Source organism: Stegostoma tigrinum, chromosome 24 (genome assembly GCF_030684315.1).
Source record: "Stegostoma tigrinum isolate sSteTig4 chromosome 24, sSteTig4.hap1, whole genome shotgun sequence".
In the NCBI taxonomy this organism is placed as follows: Eukaryota; Metazoa; Chordata; class Chondrichthyes; order Orectolobiformes; family Stegostomatidae; genus Stegostoma; species Stegostoma tigrinum.
The window spans coordinates 28,887,890-28,910,056 of NC_081377.1; the positions used below are offsets into that span (position 1 = coordinate 28,887,890).

A 22,167-nucleotide genomic window follows, 5' to 3' on the forward strand; every position below is an offset into this window, starting at 1 on the left:
ACTTTGATATTTCCTGGTTTATTTTGTTCAGTCTCACACTGAACACTGCCAAGTGAACTTTGCGAAGCTGTCAAACAGATAATTAAACTCTCAAACAGTTAAGACCAAAATTGTACCCACATTAATATGCTGTCGTAGGACAGAGTACACCATGAGCAAAAGCATTAGATCAGCACAAAGCATTCCAGGTGACATTACAATACAAGAGCAATACAAGAAACATTGGAATATTCAGTGAACAAATCTATCAGATATACTTTCCATCATTCCAGCAGCTGTTTCATTCAAGTATGGAGTTGCTGTCTAATCACAGCATGCAATCTCTATTGGTAGTCCACAACAAGCTCAGACATCAAATAGAGCTAGACATGCATGGGCGCAGAAGCTTTGGAAGCATTCGCCAAAATTAACATCATACTTAGCATGCATCAATTGTGGTGTAGTACACTTGAAACTAACCCAGTTATACTGGGGTCAATCAAGTAAAGCCAACTCACTTCAAAAATAACAGCCAGAACTCCTCCAATTCCTCTTCACCCCTGGCTCCACCCAGTTTCTCTCCTCAGGACAGAGTTCCCCAAGTACTATTACTCACACGTACATGGTAGACTGCTGCTACTGAGTGTCAGTGTTGGAGGGAATGGATGTTTGTGGGTGTGGTGCCAATTAAGCGGGGCTGCCTTGTCCTGGCTGGCGTCAAGCTTCTTGAGTGTCATTGGAGCTGCACTCATCCAGGGAAATGGGAGTATTCCATCACAATCCTAACTGGTGCCTTAAAGCTGGATAGGCCGTGGGGAGTCAGGAGGCAGGTTACTCATTTTAGGATTCCTAGCCTCTCATTTGCTCTTGTAGCCACAGTGTTTCTATAGCCAATAACGCCATGATGTCAATAATGGGGTTTCAGTAATGTCATTGGGTCTCATTGATGGTTAGATCCTCTTATGTTGGAGATGGTCATTGCATGGTACTCGTGAGGTGTGAATGTTTTTGCTACTGTTGGCCCGAGCCTGGATATGGTCCAGGATTTGCTGCATTTGAATATAGACTGCTTCAGTATCTGAGAAGTCGCAAATAGTGCTGTACATTGTACAAAGATTGGTAAACATCCCTATTTCTGACCTCATGAAGAAAGCCATTGTTCAAGCAGCTGAAGATGGATGGGTCTAGGAGACTCCTCTGAGGATGTTCTACAGCAGTGCCCTGAGCAGAGATGACTGACCTCGAACAACCAAACTATCTTCTTTTGAGCTAGATATGACACTAACCAGTGGAGAATTTTCCTCCTGATTTCTATTTACTCTAGTTTTCCTCAAAGCCACACTCTGTCAAATCCAGTCTCAATGACAAGTACAGTCACTCTCACCTCATCTGGAGTTCAGCTGTTTTATCTGTGTTTGAACTAAGACTATATTGAGGTCGGGAACTCAGTGGCCCTGGTGGAAATCAAACTGAGTGCCAGTGAACAGACTATTGCCAAATATGTCACTTTACTGATGAGTGATTGTAGATTGATGGTGCGGTAATTGACTGGGCTAGATATTTTGTCTTTTGTGAATGAGACATACCTGAGCAATTTCCTATATTGTCAATTACATGCCAGTGTTGACTGTGTCTTCAGATCAATTTCCAGATCTTTGTCAGAGCGCATAGTTTTTATAGTATCCAATCCCTTCAGCGGTTTCTTGATATCATATGACATAAATCAAGTTAACCAAACACTGGCAACTGTGATGTTGGGGACCTCCGGAGGAAGCCACATTTGGATCATCCACTTAGCACTTCTGCTTGAAAATGGTTACAGTTGCTTCAGCCTTCTGTTTTGTACAGATGTGCTACATTCCTCCAGTTTGGAGGATGGGAATGTTTGTATGAGGTGATGCACAGGGCAGGACAAATAATACAACCAGGAAAACATAATGAATGGTAGGATCCTGGGAAGCATCAAAGACTAGAGGCCTTTATGAACCGAGACATAGAGTTTAAGAGCAGGGATGTTAAACTCAAACTGTATTAAAAGTTGTTTAGGCCACAGTTACAGCAGTGTGTGTAGTTCTGGAATCCACGTTGGTGGAGGGAATGTGATTGCATTGAAGAAGGTCCAGAGGAGATTTACCAGGATAGTAGGAACTGCCGATGCTGTGGAATCTGAGATAACAAGGTGTAGAGCTGGATGAACACAGCAGGCCAAGCAGTTTTGGTGCTGCCTGGCCTGTTGTGTTCATCCACATTTACCAGGATGTTGCCTGAGCTGGAGAGTTTTAGTTATGAAAACAGAAGAGACAGATCGTTTTCCTTGAAGCAGAGGACACAGAAGCAGGACATGTTTAAGATGTTTAAAATTATAAGCGGGGAGGAAAACAGGAGGAAACTCTGATGGAGGAATCAATGACCAATGGACATAGATTTAAGGTAAGGGGCAGGTGGTTTAGAAGGGATGTGAGGAAAAATCTTTTCACTCAGACAGTGGTAGAAATCTGGAGCTGTAAGCCAAAGGTTAATACAGGAAGAAACCCTCCTAACATTGAAGTATTTAGATGTACCCCTGCAATTGCAAGTTAGACAGGCTTTGGGCTGGAAAATGGGTTAGAATAGTTATGTGGTTGATTTTGACTGACACAGACTCGACCAGCCTAAATGCCTGTCTGTGCTGTAGATCTCTAGGACTCCAGTGAGTTATTTAATTGTCCAGCACCATTTGTGACTGGATGTGGCAGGACTTCAGAGCTCAGATCTGATCCATCAGTTGTGGAATCACATAGCTCTGCCTATCACTTGGGGCTTGTGCTGTTTTGCAAGCATGTGTTTCTGTTCTATAGCTTCAGCAGGCTGGTATACTCATACTTAGGTATGCATGCTCCATTGAAGACAAACAGGAGGCTGGAAGAACACAGCAAGCCAGGCAGCATCTGGAGGAAAGGAAAAGGACTGAAGAGGGGTAATACCTGAAATGCTGATTGCTCCTTTGCCCCAGATGCTGCCTGGTTTGCTGTGTTCTTCCCAGCCTCCTGTTTGACTCCCATGGATCCCAGCATTCAGCAGTTTTATGTTTCTACCCTCTATTGAACCTGGAACATGCTATTCTCTGAAAGAAATCTGACTTGCATTTGAATGGGCCAATACTAACCACATGCACTATCTTGGCAGGGAGTCTGTTACATAGATTGATCACTCAATCACTGAAATATTGTTTCTGCAGATAAGTTTTCAATATACCTCCCTTCGAATATGGAGCAGGTCCTCTGCTTCTACTGTTCCAAACAAGGTGAAACAATTTGTCATGGCCTTCATTTGAAGAACAGTCTCATATCACCTCTCAACCATTCCTTTTTCCAGTGAAAATGAGGCCAGTTTATGTCATGTTTCCTCATAATCCACTCCCTCCATCCCGTCCGTCATCCTGGTTGTCCCCTTTGTATGTTAACAGCTATGAGACTTTTCTGTTGATTGATTTACTTCACACAATGATTTGGTTTGTTGTGTACGTAGAAAGATTGAGAGTGCATAGGTTATCATATTTTTGTGTCGGGTTGATGACTGAATGGGAATTCCAAGCCAAGAGTCCCTGATTGATTAGTTTTCACTGATTTGGCATTTTGTTTTGATTAAATTTAGACAAAGTGTTTTGCATTTCCCACTGTCAACATCTTGGAGGTTATCATAGACCAGAAGTTGAATGGGACTAGCCATATAAATTCTGTGGCTGCAAAAAGTCAGAGGTTGGGAATGCTTTGGTGAGTAAGTCACTTCCTGACTCCCAAAGGCCTATCCACCATTTACAAAGGATCTAGTTAGTAATGTCCTGGAATGCATTCCACATGCCTTGATGACTGCAGTTCACCAATACTCAAGAAACTCAAAACCATCCAGAACGAAGCAGTCCACATGATTGCAATTCATCTCTTACCTTAAACACTCCCTCTTCCATCACCAATACACAGTGGCAACAATGTACACCATCTACAAGATGCACTACAGCAATTCACAAAAGCTCCTTCGAAAGCACCTACCGAACCTGCAACCTCTGCTAATTAAAAGGTCAAGGATAGCAGACACATGAACACAACCAAATGCAAGCACTCCATGTCACACAAGATTCGAATTCGGGAACTGTATCACTGTTATTTCACTGACAGGGAGTCAAAATTCTGGAGCTTCCTTACAGCACTGTGCCTGTCGCTACACTACCTGGACTTCAGTTGCACTGCTGGCACTCAGGGCTGAGTAATACGTGTTGGCCCAGCCAGCAACACCCACATTCCACGAATGAACGAAAAATACAAAAAAGTTCATGGATTGTTATCTGGGATGAGAGGTTGAAAGATTAGGCCTATACTCTCCCATGTTATATGGCTAGTCCCATTCAACTTCTGGTCTATGATAACCTCCAAGATGTTGACAGCGGGAAATGCAATAAGTGGTGATTTGATGGAAACATAAAACTCTTGATGACGTAGATACTTCCACTGGAGAATTTAAAAACTGGAAGTCATGAACTCGGTCCATTTACAAACAAATAGAGATCTTGAGAAATTCTTTCAATCAGAGAGTTGTGAACCTTTGGTATTCTCAACCTGGGGGCTCAGAAGATGCAGTCAATCGAGACAACTGGGACTCTGGGCACCAAGGCAATCAAACAATATGAGGATAGATGAGGATGAAGGAGTTAAGACTGAAGTTCAAGCACAATCCTACTAAATGGAAGAGCAGGTTTAAGGTGCCCACCTCTGTTCTTATTATTTTGTACGTATTGTCTTGATGTTTACTGGACCTTGCCGTGTGCATAATTAACTGCTGCATATCTTACACTAAAACACAGGGTTTCAAATGTACTTAAATTTTCCCTAATGTGTTTTGGATGTCATGTTCTTTCTCAGTCAAGGCTTTTATCAAAGGCTGATTGGAGGGGGGGTGTTTTATTAGACAATTAACATTTGTTGCACGCCATCCTTCATACACATCTCTCCAATTATCAAAGTGACCTTCAGAGAGGTTTGCCCATTTAAGAGTAATAGGCTGACTACCTGTCTTTGCTCTGGTGTCAACTGAGGCTTACCTAGGTGTACTCTTGCTCCAAATCATTGCCAGGGTTGGAGGGTTTGAGCTATAGGGGGAGGTGGAATAAGCTGGGGCTATTTTTTCCTGGAGCATCAGAAACTAAGGGTGACCTTATAGAAGTTTAGTGAATAGTCAAGGTCTTCTCCCTACGTTAGGGGAGACCAAAACTAGAAGGCGTAGGCTTAAGGTGAGAGGGGAAAGATTTAAAAGGGACTGACGGGGCAACAGAGGGTGGTGCATGTATGGAATGAGGTTCCAGAATAAGAGGTGGAGACTGGTACTGCTATTTAAAAGGCATCTGACAGGTATATCAATAGGAAGAGTTGAGAGGGACATGGGCCAAACACTGGAAAATGGGACTAGATTAACTTAGGATATCTCATTGGCATGGATGAATTGAACCAAAGGGTCTGTTTTTGTGCTGTACTTCTCTATGACAGGTTAAAGTGCCAATTCAAAGCATTGAGCAGCTAACACAGGGGACTGCGCCCATTGCAGCAGTGAGCAGCTAACACAGGGGACTGCGCCCATTGCAGCAGTGAGCAGCTAACACAGGGGACTGCGCCCATTGCAGCAGTGAGCAGCTAACACAGGGGACTGCGCCCATTGCAGCAGTGAGCAGCTAACACAGGGGACTGCGCCCATTGCAGCAGTGAGCAGCTAACACAGGGGACTGCGCCCATTGCAGCAGTGAGCAGCTAACACAGGGGACTGCGCCCATTGCCGCAGCGAGCAGCTAACACAGGGGACTGCGCCCATTGCCGCAGCGAGAGCATGCAGCTGTCTTCTGGATGAAATGTTAATCCAAGATCCCGCCTGCCTCCTTGGGTAAATGTTGATGATCCGGTAGCAGTAGCTCAGTCTCCTAGGCCAATATTGATCCCTTAAATAGCATCATTAAAAAATATGTACCTGCTCAATTATTTCACTGCTTTTTTTTTTATTTTTAATAGGAATTTGCTGAGCACACATTTCAGAAACAAAGCAGGTAATGATAAAAGTGAGCAGAGACAACAAAATATTTTTGAACTGCAATCTGCTTTGGGTGTCCCATGAAAGATGCTATATTTCTTTCCTTCTTTTCCCACTGAAGGTGGTTGTGTCTTTGCTGAGTTAACTGAACTTGATAGAGACAGGTGTAGTGCTGCATCTCTTGCCTGGAAAGGGCGTTAAAATATAAAAGCTGGAATATGCCTGAACATGGGGATACAAAGAAGGAAGGATTAGGTTTAGGATGATGCCTCCTGTAGTCAAATAACTCTCTGACACAGATTAACCAGATTTACAGGGACAGGGGGATAATTGGCTGATGTACAAAATAACACCGACAATGCAAGTTTAATTTCTGTCCAGCTGAGGTGGATTTAGGTCCTGACTCCATACTCTACCTGAAAGCAAAATACAATGTAAACCATCACAAATAAAACAAAAAACTGCCAAAACTAAAAAAAAAGCATCAACAGCAGACACTGGGAGCTGACTTTAAAGCAGAGAGTGCATATACCATAAAATACCATAGATTACAAACTGCAATCAAACTGTAAGATTGCCAATAGCTGTAGGATTGTAACCTCAACTTGAACTAGTGCCAGAATATGGAAGAAACTTGGATGAAAATAAAAAGGCACACACTGGGTTCCACTCCCTGTAATCACTTCTCAATTACTCACATGCACAATTAAATAAAAGATCAGATGCACATCAATCTACAAGATCATTTTGGCTGGGCTGTTTCTATTTAGCTCACAAAAGGGACATTGCAACTGCTGTCCATCTGTTGAAATTAACAGTGAAACAAGACTATATTTTGATGATGCACCTGTTCCAGAAAATTAAAAGCTGTAGTCAGAGTGAGCTTTTCACTACACTGCTGAATTGAACTCAGTTGGGTCACAGCTGTTTAGGCCTTTTATCTGTGCGGGTACTGAATATATACAAGAGTGTCAAAAGGTCCACATCTAAATTTGAAATCCTGATCCCATTAGTGTGCATATTTCAATAGAGCTTGGTAGTTAAATGACCCTAGATGTGGCATTAAATAAAGCCTCTTTCAAGATCTTAAAATGCAAACACAAAAGGAGCAATGAGGCAAAACAAGCTAGAGAGGCAGAATGGCCTACATCTGTTCCTGTCTTCATTCCCATGACTAGTAGTTAAGGAATATACAGGAATTAGGAGTTGTGATGTCTGGAGTCAGAGCTGATGTCTAGTCTACATTTAAACACTGCTGTAGATGGCCCTCCATTTGCAAGTGCAGATGCTTTTGCTCATTACCATCATAATCATTTGCACAATAAAACAGCATAAGTGGTGTCTCATGAGAAACTGCCAAAAAAAAAAACAAGTCAAGGAGCAGCATACCAAAAAGCGCATTTGTGTCAGGGCCAAGGGGCCATGCTTGGCTGATGCTGCATGACTGAGTGTCCTCTCCCTCTATGTTCACTCAAAGTGATCTGTCTGTGGCAGAGAATTCCACAGAATGTTTTCAAGGAGGAGTTAGGATTTAGTTGCCAAAGGAATAAAATGGCATGGAGAGCGAATAACTCCACAGAAGACAGGATCCCATCACCGTCACCCTGTATTTACATGTGGGGAGTCCTTGACATTGATCCAGGTCTCTAGCAACAGCTCTCAGTGAACAGGATGCCAAACACGCCTGTTCCTATCAGTCAGCCAGGGCTCCCTGATTAGACCAGATTAACAACCCCATCCAGCTGACGTCATTACAATCACCGCAGGGAGAAAACAGGAAAAAGGGAACTGACTTGGATGATCAGCCATAATCATACTGAATGACAAAGAGGACCTGAAGGGCCAAAATGGCTTTCTCCTATTCCTATTTACAAGAGTACATTACTGCTGTTAAATTTTAGCAAAGACCTTAATCACCACAACCAGCTGGCCCCTTTCTCTATAATATGGCAAGAACCAATTCTAATCTGAGACACTAAATTTAACCATCAGTGACTGCCTGTCGCAAAGCCCATTTTTGATTGGCTCTTCTTGGTAATGGTGGCTTCTCATCTTCGGATTCTCACATTGTCCTCTTCTCTTGGTGATACTAACTGCCTTGCCCATTCCTCTCCTCTTCCTGGGTTGGAAGATGCTTGGTTTGATTCTTGCTTTGCAATTGGTCAGCCTCAAAATTTATTGATGTCAAGTCCACTCTTCCTTCAATCCATCTTCTACTTCCTCCATTATCACAGTAACAATCCTGGTACTTCGAAAACTTAATGAGATTTAATTTTAATTGACACCAGCCATAGCAGATGGTGGAATTTGAATTTCTGTAAAGAAGAAATCTGGAAGTAAGAGCCTAATCAAGACCAGGAAACTATTCCTGATAGTCAGGAAAATCCATCAGACTCACAAAATGTCCTTTAGGGAAGGAAACTGCCATCCTTATCTGGTCAGGTCTACACGTGACTCCAGATCTGTAGTAATATGGTGGACTCTTAGCAACCAGGGACGGGCAATAAATGTGGACGTAGCCAGCACTGCTTACATCCTATGAATAAACAAAAACTAAGACAAAATATGATTTAGCAGATGTCACCTCGTGATGATTCAAATTACTAAAAGCATCACAACTGACCTTCCTCTGAATTCGCAGTTAATGACCTTGAAATCGATCAAATGTTAAAAATCGGTCAAGAGTCATCATTACTAACTCATGGCTAAGTATTTCTACAGACTTTAAGAACAGCTCTCCCCAAACCTTTGGACCTTGGTCTTTTGAACCTTTCTTTCAGGAATCAACCTCAACAGGGAACAGAGCGGAGACTTTGCACAAAAGCTTTGAGTTGAATGTCAACTGAGAGACAGATGTGCTGATTGTCAAACGAGATTTGCTCAGGATATAACGGTGAGACCAAGGAACTCTAATACAGTATAAACAAAGACACATTTATGCTTGAGAATTTGCACATGAAGGGCCTTTTTCTGTGCTATGGACTTATATGACTGTATGAAAATTTGGCAGGTAGTTCTTAAAAAGGTATTTAATTCCTATTGTCCATCCATAAATTGTCCTGGACAAGACTGAGGTGAGCCTTCATCTTGAACTGCTGCAGACTGTGTGGTGTAAGTACATGAACAGGGCAGTTAGGGAGGGCCTTCTGGGATTTTGACCCAGCATCACTGAATGACCAGTTCCAAGATAGAATGGCATGTGAACCGGACAGTTATTTGCAGATAGCACTCGAGAGTCCAACTGATTCCGGAAAAGATCTACGTTAAGTTGCAAATGGTCACCATATCCTTTCATTCCGTTCCTGAGCAAGTCTATTACTTACTTAGCATCTTGCAAATGGAGGAGAGACAGTTTCACATTCAGATGTCTCACATTCAGAGAACACTCATCTCTCCAAATAGAGCCATAAATTAAAAGAGAAATGTATATAAACTATAGCAGAGAAACAAGCTGATTGCCAACAACCCAAAACAGTAGAACCATATGGGAGAGAAATCGTTAAAGGGGTATCTGAATTCTGCATGGGAAGTTCCGTTGCTCCAGTGTGTCGCACTACTTTCTGCTAGGAGACAGGCTGACAACTTAATCTGAAATCTCAGCCGGAACTATTCCTTTGAAATATCATCGCTGCACCAAATTCCACAACTCTCCTCTTAAGAGCAATGTGGAAGGATCTTCTCTCGCACAGACTGCAGTTGATCAAGCAGGTAGCATCTCATCAGCAGCCTCAGCATTCTGCTCTGTATCCCACATGGATACGGAGGGAGGGACTGAGAAAGACAGTAGAATGGAAACAAATCCATATTCCTTCACCACCAGAAGCCGTAGCAGCATTGACCATAATGTGGAATATTTACAGTGTACACTTATTAATGAGAGAGAAAGATTATAGATGTATACCAGTTAATAATATTCTTGTTCATAAATGTATTTTTTTTTAAAAATAGCTTTAAAAACCCAGTGCTCACTTAATGGTCTAGTGCTACAGAATGCTCTGGCATTAGGTTCGATATCTTTCTCCCCAAAACGCATTTATGTGACACAGTAAAAATATCTTAGACTCTTCACAGGAATGTTATCAAACAGAATTTCACATGGGGAGATATGAGAAGAGGTGAAAGAAGTATCCTCCTTAACCAAGTTAAATAGTGTCTTAAAAAGCACAGGGAAAGAGGGATACAGAAAGTTGTGCATTTCCACAGCTAAATGTCGAGGCAGCTGAAGGTGTCGCAACCAATAGAAGGGCAGAGGAATCCTGGGATGATCCATAAGCAAGGGTTAAGTACATAAGTACAGATATGGCACCGTATCTCAGGAAGGATGTATTGACCCTGGAGCGGGTTCAGAGGAAGTTCATGAGAATGGTCCCAGGAATGGAAAGCTTGACATTTGAGGAATGTTTGAGGACTTTGGGACTACACTCATTGGAGTTTAGAAGGATGAAGATCTAATTGAAACTTACAGAATACTGAATGGCCTGGACAAAGTGGACTTTAGGAAGATGCTTTCAATGGTAGGAGAGACTAGGACCCGAGGGCACAGCCTTAGAGTAAAGGGAAGACTTTTCAGAACGGAGATAAGGAGAAACTTCTTCATCCAGAGAGTGGCAAATCTATGGAATTCACTGCCACAGAAGGCTGAGGAGGCCAGGTCATTTAAGACTGAGATAAATAGGTTCTTGATTATCAAGGGGATCAAGGGTCATGGGGAGAAAGCGGGAGAATGGGGTTGAGGAACTTATCAGCTATGATTAAATGGCAGGGCAAACTTGATGGGCTGAATGGCCTAATTTCTGCTCCTACGTCTTATGTTCTTATGTAGAGTATCAACAAACAACATTTTTTCCAAGCAAATACTATTTCTTTTTAAAGAAGTAGGGGTTAACTTGCTCTGTGGTGACAATATTTTATTGATCCATTATTATCGGTTCTCACCTCTGACCTTCCTATGACACTGTACCTGCTGTACAGGCAAACAGTGCATTTTGCCTATTTTTTTTATCTCAGTACAGATTTATAATGAAACTTCTCATGCTGTACACTTGTTAAGATTTTTACAAGCACTCTCTTCAGTGTGATCCCTCTCCATAAAGTTATTTATGCTCTTGCATTGGAGGGGCTTCAGAGGATGTTACAAAGAATGACCCTGTGGACGAAGGGCTTGTCATAGGAGGAGGAGGAGTTGAAGTCTCTGGGTCTGTACCCGAAGTTCAGAAAAATGAGAGTGGGCAGTCTGATTGAAACTTAGAGAATACTGAGACACCTGGATACAGTGGACATGGAGAAGATGTTTCCACTAGTAGGAGAAACTAAGTTTGGAGGGCACAGCCTCAGAGTGAAGGGATAATCTTTAGAACTGAGATGAAGAGGAATTTCTTCAGCAAGATGTGCTTAATGTGTAGAACTCATTGCTGCAGAAGGCTGTGGAGGCCATATCACTGAGTGTATTTAAGACAGGGATAGACAGATTCTTGATTAGTAAGTGGATTAAAGGTTACGGGGAAAAGGCAGGAGAATGGGATTGAGAAATAGATCAACAATGGTCAAATGTCAGAACAGACTCACTGGGCTGAATGGCCTAATTCAGTTCCTATCTCTTATAGTCTGATTTGTCAATAGAAATGATATCCGACTTCCTAGGTGTCAATTTTGGGCACTGTAGTCTTTGAAAGGACAACTGACCAAAACCTAAACCACCAGCTACATGGAATAGTAGGGGTGATAGTGTTGTTTGTTGGGGGGGGGGGGTGTAATAAAAGGGAATTTCTGCTACTCAGTTCTGTGCCAAAATTACAAATACATTCAATATTTTCTACAAACTGCACAAACGAGGAAGTGCTGTCTCTCACATGATGAGAGAGCATGGCAAGGGGTGGAGTGGTGATGAGCCAGTGGTATTATCACTGGACTGTTAATCCAGAGACCAGGATAATATTCTGGGGACCTGGGTTCAAATCTCACCACAGCAGATGGTGGAATTCAAATTCAATAAATATCCAGAATTAAGAATCTAATGATGGCCATGAATCAATTGTCAGGAAAAACCCAGCTAATTCTGGAATGCCCTTCAGGGAAGGAAACTGTCATCCTTACCTGGTCTGGCCTACGTATGACACCAGACCCACCACAATGTGGTTGGCTCTTAAGTGCCCTCTGGGCAACTACAGATGGGCAATAAATGCTGCTCAGCCAGCAACACCCTCATCCCATGAATGAAAAAGAAAATTGCTGAAACAAGAGGCAGGAAATGTATTTCCAAACATCTTTCAATCATTATCTAATCTGATCCTTGAAGATCCCAAGAAGCTGGGTGATACCTTTTTTCACCCCACATTACATTCAATCTATTCCCCTGTTCCCTCTTCTAGCCATCCTCCTAATCCCCTTTCATAGGCTATTTAACTATACAGAATGAGATATTTTGACAATCTTTATTTAAACATTGTCAATTTGAACATACTATAAAGAAAGAAACATCGCAGCAAATCCTCAAGTCACAGACCCAAAACAAGGCGACACTGGAATTCTCCCAAAGTCAAATTACTCTTCGTTCCTTGTTCTAATTTATGCAGCTGCAAACAGAAGCATTCTGTTAAAAGCAGGATTTTAGAATGGGGAGTGTCCTTAATGCATGCACACTTGTGTAGTTGTCTCCTTCTTATGCAGAAGTGATGACCTGCTCCAAACAATTTTAAATTTTGCAAAACTCCTGTAGCTTCCAGACACTGTTGTGCATGTTTGATCTTTCATAGTCAATGGAGGGTATGAAAGACTTAACTTCAATTGATGCATTTATAGTTTTCCTATACCAATATCCCTTCTCTTCTTCTTCCCACACTGTGCCATATAGCATTCAGTTCACGTGCAGCAATTTAATTCGTGCAATAAATATTTCAGTTCAAACGCTGCAAGACCCTACTACCCTGACTATTTAATGTAGCATTTGGCTCCCATTTTGCATTAAAAGTTGTGCAATAAGTTTTCAATCCCGCATGGTATGTGGTCCCACCTTTCCTAATCATTTTGATTCTTTCAATGGGATGTGAGCATCCCTGCCAAAACCAGCATTTGTTACTTGATCCCAACTACTGTAAAAGTAGAAGATAGTGATGAGCCAACTTCTTAGATCACTGCAGTGCACATGCTGTAGATTTGGAGTTCCAATTCTTTTGTCACCCTCCGTCTAGGTGCAGGGAACCTGGTCTGTCACGGCCTCACAAATACATATCACTTTCTTCAGTAAAGCCTGGTTCTTCAAACGCTCAGCATTCTACCTACCATCATCTTCAATCTCATGCCCAAACTACCCCTGTGGAATATATTGCTCAGGTTGGACATCAAATGCCTTTGTTCAACTGTGCTAACCCAAAATCCATTCAGCCCAAGACAGTTTTTTTAAAATCCATACATGGCAATACAGGAAAGGATTAGGTGCTAAATATAATGTAAGAAGTTGGACACCAAAGGCCTGGCCAACACTCAAACAACTCCAAAGTCTGAGTCAAGCTTGGTTGCAATGTCCAGGATTTTCCAATGATACCGAAAAGGATTTTTTTTGAGAATATCCTGAAAAGGGCATCCTGTAAGAAGGTAGTCAAGCTGGTATCCTGAGCAAAGGCACCCTGCCTTGTCCCAAGTCTGAACAGAGAAACCCAAGCATTCAGAATGGCTTCCTGAGTAGTTTGCAAAGTCAAGTTCTTTCGAAACTCCTCCTATTAGCAGTAAGCTCTTCATTCAGACAAGAGATGGACATAGTCCACTGGGAAGGCTCCTGATCTTGATTTGTCTCCTTCTACATGTCCAACCTGCAAAAGAAGCCAGTTTGAGAAATTAAGATTAACACATAACTGGCAATTTATTACTGCTTTAAAGTGGTTCAAGCAAATCACTACCACACTGCCTTCCTCTGTTGACCCCTGACTACAAAGGCTCTGATGACTGATATGAACTAAACTATGCCTATAGTTCACCACTGAGTTAAAGCAGCCTAACATGTGAGTGGCTAGATTCCTAGTCAATGTGGAAGTAACCATCCTTAAACAGGATGATTGTAGTGGGTGCCAAAACTGGCATCAGGAAACATGAACTAGTGAGACAAAGAAAAGCATGAACTGCTGAAGCTCCTACCTCACATCTTTATTGTGGAGGCTGTGAACATTTCAGCTGTCAAACAAACATTCCCCCTAAACCCCTCACAATTTTAAGAAGGAAGCGAGAGGGGCAATCAGAAATCCTTCTTTTGGCCACCTCTTTACAATCGGTCAGGTGCAGGTGACTGCAAATAACTGAATCCTTTCTGTGTCAGATGTATATTACTCATGTCCTCATGTGGCTCTGTATCAAATCTTATTTGATAACACTCCTGTGAATATGCAATGTGTAACTTGAAGCAATTCTCTCAACATGAAAGCATTTGCTCACTGATCTCATGTCTGTCTCAACTGTGGAGCCGTCATACAAAGTTTTTTTGAGTAGCACAAGGAGTTCTTGCAAAGGCAGATACTCACCCACCAAAACGAATCTTCTTCTCCAGTCACAACAATGACCTCCCCCTTGGTAAAGGTCAGCTCATCGGGATGGTCTGCTGTACAGTCCAAGATTGCTTTAACTCTCTTCTGCTTCAGCCTTACCTGTAGAAGTGAACCAAGTGAAACAGCACTCCTAAACAACACGCACAGTACCCATCAATAGAAAATCCAAAGGGGGCTCTCTTGACATTACTAACCCTCAAGACATGGGCATCACTGACATTTATTGCCCCATCTGCTAGCTGCCTTGTGGTGGTAGATTCGTGTGGAAGGAGGCCATTCAGCCTATTGGGTCTGAGCCATCCCTCTGAAGAGCATCCCACACATACCCAGCCCCTTCCACCATATCCCTGCTTACCAAGGCTAACCCACCTAGACACTGTGGACAATTTAGCATGGTCAATCCACCTAATCTGCTTATCTTTGGACTGTGGAAGGATACAGGAGCACCCGGAGGAAACCCTCGCAGACATGGGGAGACGCTGTATCGTTGGGCCAGTCTGCGCCTGAACCAATGCTGGGGCCATTGTTTTTGTGAACAGCACAAATAGGGAAGTAGAGGATATTTTAAACTAAATAGTGGGTCCAAGGGATCAAGTGTGAATAAGTGTGAGATAGCAGACAGGAAAACATTAGTAATATGGGAAAGGAAGATCAGTGAACTGCTGCAAGGGAGAGAAGGCCTCAGCTTTATACTATTTCCTTCAAATGATTTAGATGAGGGGAGTAAAGACATGGTAGCTAAACTCTCAAATGGCACCAAGATAGAAACATATATTGCAAGGATTTAAGAAGCTCATTGAAGATATTAAATAGGTCAAGTGAGTGACATATGATGTCTGATAACGTGAACTTGTTCACATTGGCAGGAAGAATGAAGGCAGAAGAGATAGTTTGTCTTACCTACGAAGAATCTTAATATTTATCGATGAAATATGGGAATGTGGAAATCAAAACATGATTGGTGGATAAGACTTAAAAAAAGGGGCGAAATGATCTACTTCTGCACTCAGTTAGGACATTCATGCATTGGGGAAAGAACAAAGTGTCAGAACCCTGTACACTGGGATTTGCTGTGGGATTCAGGTGCTGGAGAGCAGCAATATTGAAAGGTTCAGGGAAGAGGAAGTCTGGATTAGATTGGGTAACTTTGTTTGCTCTATAACTTGGACCTCTTGCCTGCCACTTTGAGAAATAGGTGACGAAATGTTGGATGGATCAACAAGCTGGTTACCATGTCAGGAACACTCTTTCCATTACCAACAAGTCTTGGAGTAGGAATGGAGCTGCTGCCTTTGCGGTGGAAGGTCCATATGCTGAACAACAAGAGCTCCTGATTAAGTACTACAAACACATGAAAACACCAGTGCACACTGGAGCGACCAAATGCCGTTGGGATATGGCAGAACCTTCCCTACTTGTACAATACAGAACAAGTTCACCATCAACTCACCCCAAACGACCTCCTTGGCAGCGGCACAGGGATTGGTTTGGAGCTTTCTGGAACTATATAAACATCTTCCTGACTCCTTGAACTCGAATCTGTTGGTGAGAGATATTCCCCTTTTGTGTGTGGGGGGGGGGGGGTGGGGGGGGGGGTGGAGAAGGAGATGAGAAACAAGGTTTGAACAAGATTTTATTTCCACTGAATCACTTAGCCCATTGAACGTGTAGTAGCCTACTGAAAGACTGATGCCATTTGGCCATTGTGTGCCCTATTTTTCCTCAAAAACTCTGAAAACGATACTGGCCCCCCGCTCTCTTCCTTCTCACTGTTGCCCAACCAATATTCCTCGAGCAGTAAGGTCAGAGTGCTTAGTTGAGCGATCAGGTGAAATTTAAACCATTCACAAGGTGCATTAAGAGGAAGGTAGCCTATTTGACTGGGGCTGACACAGTTGTTCTATACCGGTGCAGAGATTACCTTACTTCTGTTTTAAAACAAAAATGAACAAAAAAATTAAAAGCCAATGCATTAAGCATCTCCTGCTAACTTACAAATTCCATCCAGCACTCGTGCTGACTTATCTCATCTGGTTTTAACCTGGTTGCCTACTTGATGAGTTCTCTAATGGTTAAGAGAAGGTCCACAAAAATTAGCGGAGCAAATATGAACCAAAATTGCAATTTGTTTTACATTATCTCTGTTGGAAAGTTGCTAACAGTCAGAGAAGAACAAAACGGACATGTGCCCATGAACAAATGAATGAGGCCGAATACCTGGCTTTCTTCCCCCAATATCATGTAACAATTAAAACTGCAATGACCCAAGTTACCAACATGAATGCAATGGAGTTTGGGAACATCATCTTAACGTCTTCCTCATTCCTGTGTGATTCCTTGAGGCAGTGGGAGTGATGGGTTTGACAGGAATTTCAAGAACAGATACACAGCTGGAAAGTTTCAGTTTGACCTACCTCTTGGCTTCTTTACTCCCTCTTCTCTGCTGGGTTTTCTGGTGAATGTTATACGGTTAGGGCTGCAAAGAAATGATTTCTTATAAATTTTTTAAAATGGTGATTTTGTCATGGATCTCAGCATAGACTGTACTGAATAAAATCACCTATCACCCCTGTGCTCACTAACCTGCACTGGTTCCTAGTTTAGAAAGGTTTTAAAATGTTTGCCCCCATGTTCAAATTCCTGCAGACCCTTTCTCTTCTCCAACCCAATAGCCTCCTCTGCTATTCCTTGGAGACCTTCAGATCTCTCAGCTCCAAATGTGACCACTTGTACATCCCTGATTTTAAACCATTCCACCATTGGTGGCCTTGTCTTCCAGGGGTGGAAGCCTGAACTGGGTTATTCCTTCCCTAAACCTCTCTAACGCCTCTATTCCCAATAACAGAGGTCGGTGCAAACCGTCCTGGCGTCACCTTGTTGCGGCTCTGTGTCAAAGCTTGAGTCTGTCTCTCTCTCTCTTTCTTCATGGGACTGTTCAAAGGCAGTAGCTAAAAGGCAACGTATGCGCACTTTGGGCGCAGAGATTTGGCAAGAGCCTTGCATTCCAGGTGATGGGACATTCAGTTCCGAAATTTTAATCTAGTCTGTTTCCTGCTGGTCTGGGCAAAACCTTCTGTCCAAATGCAAGCCCAATGCTTTGATCCTTTACATTTCCCATGCTGGAGAGGACCAGAATAGCAAAATCACAAAGATCATTGAACAGCGTCCACAGCACAAATGGAACAATGAATTCCCCTCCCCATTCCTATGGCATCAAGGAACCAAAGCCACCATTTCCTGAAACCTTTCTCCCACTCATCCCCACCACAACAAAACAAGGCCACCTAGGGGAGGAATACAACTTACAGTGGGCACATGGACACCGATGTATTCCATTAGTTTTCACCCTTTGCTCCCCCTTCAACCATTTTTGGGATTACACACGCTGATCAGGTGTCACCAGTCAATCCTCACTCCCATACAGGGACCACTTGACTTTTTCTAAGTATCTCCCACTGAATCCCCCACTTAGCTCTGTAACATGGAAAGGCAATTTGTAACTGTGTCCCAACAAGATGCAAATAGCTCCTTGGATTCTGTTCTGCTCCAGAATAGCTGGCACACTAGAAATGCCGACTTTGTAAATGGCAATTAGTAATGGTAGAAAAATGGTTAGTGACATTGCACCTGATGGGAGCATTTTGAGCACTATCCTTAAAATAGAAGTTCTACAGTCTATAGGAAAACAACAGAGTTCAGTCTTAAACCCAACATAAAACCCACAAGCTACACTCGTCAACTTCATATGAGCCTAGTATACAGTTAAGATTCTGCTGCTGTCAGACCAGCTCCATTCTGAAGAAGAGCCAGACTTGAAACATTAGTCTTGTTTAACTCGCTGCAGATGGTGCCAGGCCTCCTGAGTTTCTCCAGCAGTTTTTGGATCTATTTCAGATCTCCAACATCAGCAGCATTTTTTTTGAATGTCACCTGAGGTGTAAGGGTCACTTGCTGTCAAGTGGGCACGGAGCTCCTACCTCACTGGCAGTGGCGGCTCGGACACTGGCACTGGCTGGTTGGGAGGGTGGTGTTGCTCTGCGTTCTGAAGGGGCGCTTCACTCTGTGACCCCTGCCTCCTGCAATCTGCAACCTCAGCTGGAGTCTGACTTCCCCAGTGATGGGCCATTCTGGTCTGAGAGTTTGCCTTGGTCTGAGAGCTGGAGATCTCTGTTGATCCACCGATCGAGTGTCTCCAATGAACAGCTGGGCATCCTGGAAGAAACGCATCAAAATACGGTGACATTTTCAGCCTGCTCAGGTTCAAATTCCAGCCTCCAAGCTCACCCCAAATCAGGGTTGAAAATTCAGTCCAATGTTTCATATTGATAGGAAAATAATTGACCGGAAAAAATAGCGCTCCTTCTCTCTCCACACATGCTACATGCCCTGCCATAGTATTTCTAGCAATTCCTGATTCACATTAAAATTATTGTTTCCCTTCATTTGGGAAATGTCCTTCCCAAGTCTGCCCTGACAAAGCCTGCAGCAACCAGATTTAGACCTGGCCTGAATCCAGTAGGCCAAGCCTAACTTTCAACTGAGCACCTACTAATGGCATGGCCTACCCCAGAGAAAACTCAAAATTCCCAACCTTAAAACTAGGTTGTTTTCTTTTGTGTCAGTTTGACACCTGAAAAGTTGCAAACATTTCACAGGCAGGGTTAGTCTGTATGTCACTACCTAACTCAAGTGAAAGGAGCAGATTACCTGGAGTTTTGGAAGGAGAGATCCCATGACTCAGTGATGGGGCAAGTACAGGACCATTCCCAAGGGAGCATCGTTTGTTCTGTCCATCTATGGACGCAGCTACAGGAAGAAATTCCACGTTAATTCTATTCATCCTTTACATCATAGTGTTGTACAGACTAAACATAAAGTGGTGTTTTCATAATGCAAATATTAAATCTTTAAATCAAATCTTTAAGCATAATACTAGTCATTAGTAAGTTCACTACATATTTAAGGAGAAACTTTTTGGATTGCTAATATGGAACTTGATATCACAGCAAACAGACAAGGTGAATGACATGGATGAATTTATGGAGAAGTTTGATAATACATGAGGGAGAAAGAAATAGGTAATGAGTCCCGATGAAGGATGTAAATCCGAAACGTCAGCTTTCTTGCTCCTCTGATGCTGCTTGACCTGTTGTGTTATTTCAGACGCCAGCATCTAGAGTTCTTGCTATCTTGGAATCTTTAACATTCTCTACCCCAGAATTTATTTTGATTTTTAGACATTAAAGGGAATTCAAACAGCATGAAAGTTTGGAAAGCAGAACTGATGTCTGAAATCAGCCGCTATCATATCAAACAGCACAGCAGACTCAAGGAGCTGAATGGCCTATTCTTGCTTCTATTTTGTAAGTTTCCATGTTAATGGGGTTAGATCATAGGGATGGGAGCAGGTTGATGTGGAACGTAAACCCTGTCATGGATCTGTTGAGCTGAGTGGCCTGTGTCAGTGCTTTGAGCATTATGCATTGCCCACCAGACTGGACTGGCTAAACCCATGTAATATTGACCCCTTTACAGGCAAGAGGCAGACAGGAGTTCAATTCTGTGGACACTGAAAAGCCAGTGTGCTATCCAATTCCCCTCCCCCTTACTGCAAACCCATATTCCTGACCATTGCTGTGGAGCACTCACCCCTGGTGAAGGTTTTCACTGGCAGTGGCGGCGGCGTGGTGTTGCTGGTTGGTGAATGAGCAGATGACTTGGAGGGAAGGACCACAGCCCCATACGTCTCGTTTACAATACTGGAGCCTGTGAAACTCCACCTTTCCTTCTTGGAGCCAGAAGGGCTGTGGTTCCCAAATGGTGGAGACGCGATGGAAGCAATGGGAGGAGAGAGTTGACCAATGGACTTGAATGACCTTTGCAAAGGACTGACCTGGACCGGAGGATGAAGAGATCAATACAGAAGCTGAAGTGACCAAGGTGTTCACGGTGGTTAACAGCAAATAACCCTGGTTCGAGTACTTTGGAACAGACAGACTTGTGATTGCTACATAAATAATCTCAAAACTATTTTGCATGGAATGACATTCTCTGCAAGTTTGACTGACCATCAATTTGCAGTCGATCAGTAAGATCCCACAAACAGAAACCAAATGAATAAACACTGCTTTTGCTATTGGTTGAGTGGAGAAGAGAAAGTGGGGGGGTGGGGTAGCATCGGCCTTGCCATCAGGTAGTTTAATAGTGACTTCAACAACTACCTGAACTACTCAGTGGGACAAGTGTGTTGAGGCCTTGAAGCCTCATCCAGGACGTAACAGTGCCTACTCACCACAGCAGCCTAGTTATAAACTCCACCCCTGAAATGGAGTTCAAAAACTTCTAACTCAGTTCAGAGAGCCAGTTAAGGGGGTAACATGGGCTTCTATATATACCAAAGGCAATTTTTGCCCCTTTTCTCCCACCACCATACCCCCATTAGTTCTCAACTTTACAACACATGTGGGATCAATACAACATTGGGGGAAATATGGTTTGTGCTAAGCCTGTGCTTGTTTAACAACATGTGTCTTCAGGTTATAGAAGAGATAAGTTTAATCATTCCATTGAGATCAATCCCTGGGGTGGCACGGTGGCTCAGTGGTTAGCACTGCAGCCTCACAGTGCCAGGGACCCGGGTTTGATTTCAACCTTGGGCGACTCTCTGTGCGGAGTTTGCACATTCTCCCCGTGTCTGCGTGGGTTTCCTCCAGGTTCTCCGGTTTCCTCCCACAGTCCAAAGATGTGCAGGGTAGGTGGACTGGCCATGCTACATTGCCCATACTGTTCAGGGAGTGGGATGCTCCAAGGATTAATGTGGACTTGTTGGGCCGAAGGGCCTGTTTCCACACAGTAGGGATTCTATGACAACACCTCACAACCGGCCAGCAACATCACAGTATTCCCCTTCTCAGAAACTGTCAGGGATTTTTGGGGAGGAGATCTTCCAAATGTGGACACCATGTTATGATGATCTGTGAGGAAGGGAAGGAACAAGAAACGGAAAAATGGGGTTGGAGGAATAAGCTTCTGATCTGAGAAGTCAAACCTTTCTTGTGTAATTGGACAGTGACACTGAGCTGCCACATGAGGGAAGCACCTGCTTTTCGAACCTAAAGCATACGGTTGGGGCGGTGGGGAGCTGAAGCAAAGCAGACTGAAAGGGTTGTATTCTGCACAAGGATTGTGCAAGAAAGACGTGCACTTATGTACAGACTTTCACAACTTCAGTATGTGCCAATGCAAATTACAGGTAATTGTGAAGTAAAGCCAGTGTTGCAATGTAGGAAGTGTAGCAGAAGACTCTCACAGAGATACATGATCGTGTAATCAGCTGTTAGTGATGTTGGTTAAGGGGTAAACATCAATTGGGATGTAAGATGACCCCTGCTCTAGTGCTGTGGATTTTAAAAAAATGTCCACTCCTACCCCAACTGCCGCCCTACCTCCCATCTCCGGGAGGAGTCTGGGTTGCTATGGTGATATCACTTTTAGATGGCCTAGAATGATGGATCATAATGGAAGATTCTCCATTGCCTACTACCCACTGTTGGTATGTGTGGGATAGATTTACAAGTCGGCATTTTAGCAATACAAATGTACCATCCCT

The 22,167-nt window shown here is 43.1% G+C and overlaps 1 protein-coding gene across 2 annotated transcripts in view; it reads right to left on the bottom strand.

Moving 5' to 3' along the window:
- Nucleotides 1-12,442: 12,442 nt before the first annotated feature.
- The window catches only part of LOC125465001 (arf-GAP with SH3 domain, ANK repeat and PH domain-containing protein 2-like), a 78,525-nt gene continuing 68,800 nt past the window's right edge, over nt 12,443-22,167 (bottom strand). Inside the window, exons 22-28 of one of the 2 annotated variants that reach the window (XM_048558024.2) lie at nt 20,208-20,451; nt 19,266-19,364; nt 18,536-18,770; nt 16,973-17,034; nt 16,009-16,097; nt 14,535-14,657; nt 12,443-13,832 (exon numbers count right to left, since the gene is read on the bottom strand). In XM_048558024.2, the coding sequence (XP_048413981.1) occupies nt 13,758-13,832; nt 14,535-14,657; nt 16,009-16,097; nt 16,973-17,034; nt 18,536-18,770; nt 19,266-19,364; nt 20,208-20,451 (927 nt within the window). In that variant the 3' untranslated portion in view covers nt 12,443-13,757. Of the gene's footprint in view, nt 13,833-14,534; nt 14,658-16,008; nt 16,119-16,972; nt 17,035-18,535; nt 18,771-19,265; nt 19,365-20,207; nt 20,452-22,167 lie in introns of both variants that reach the window. The other variant, XM_048558023.2, reaches the window with a different exon arrangement.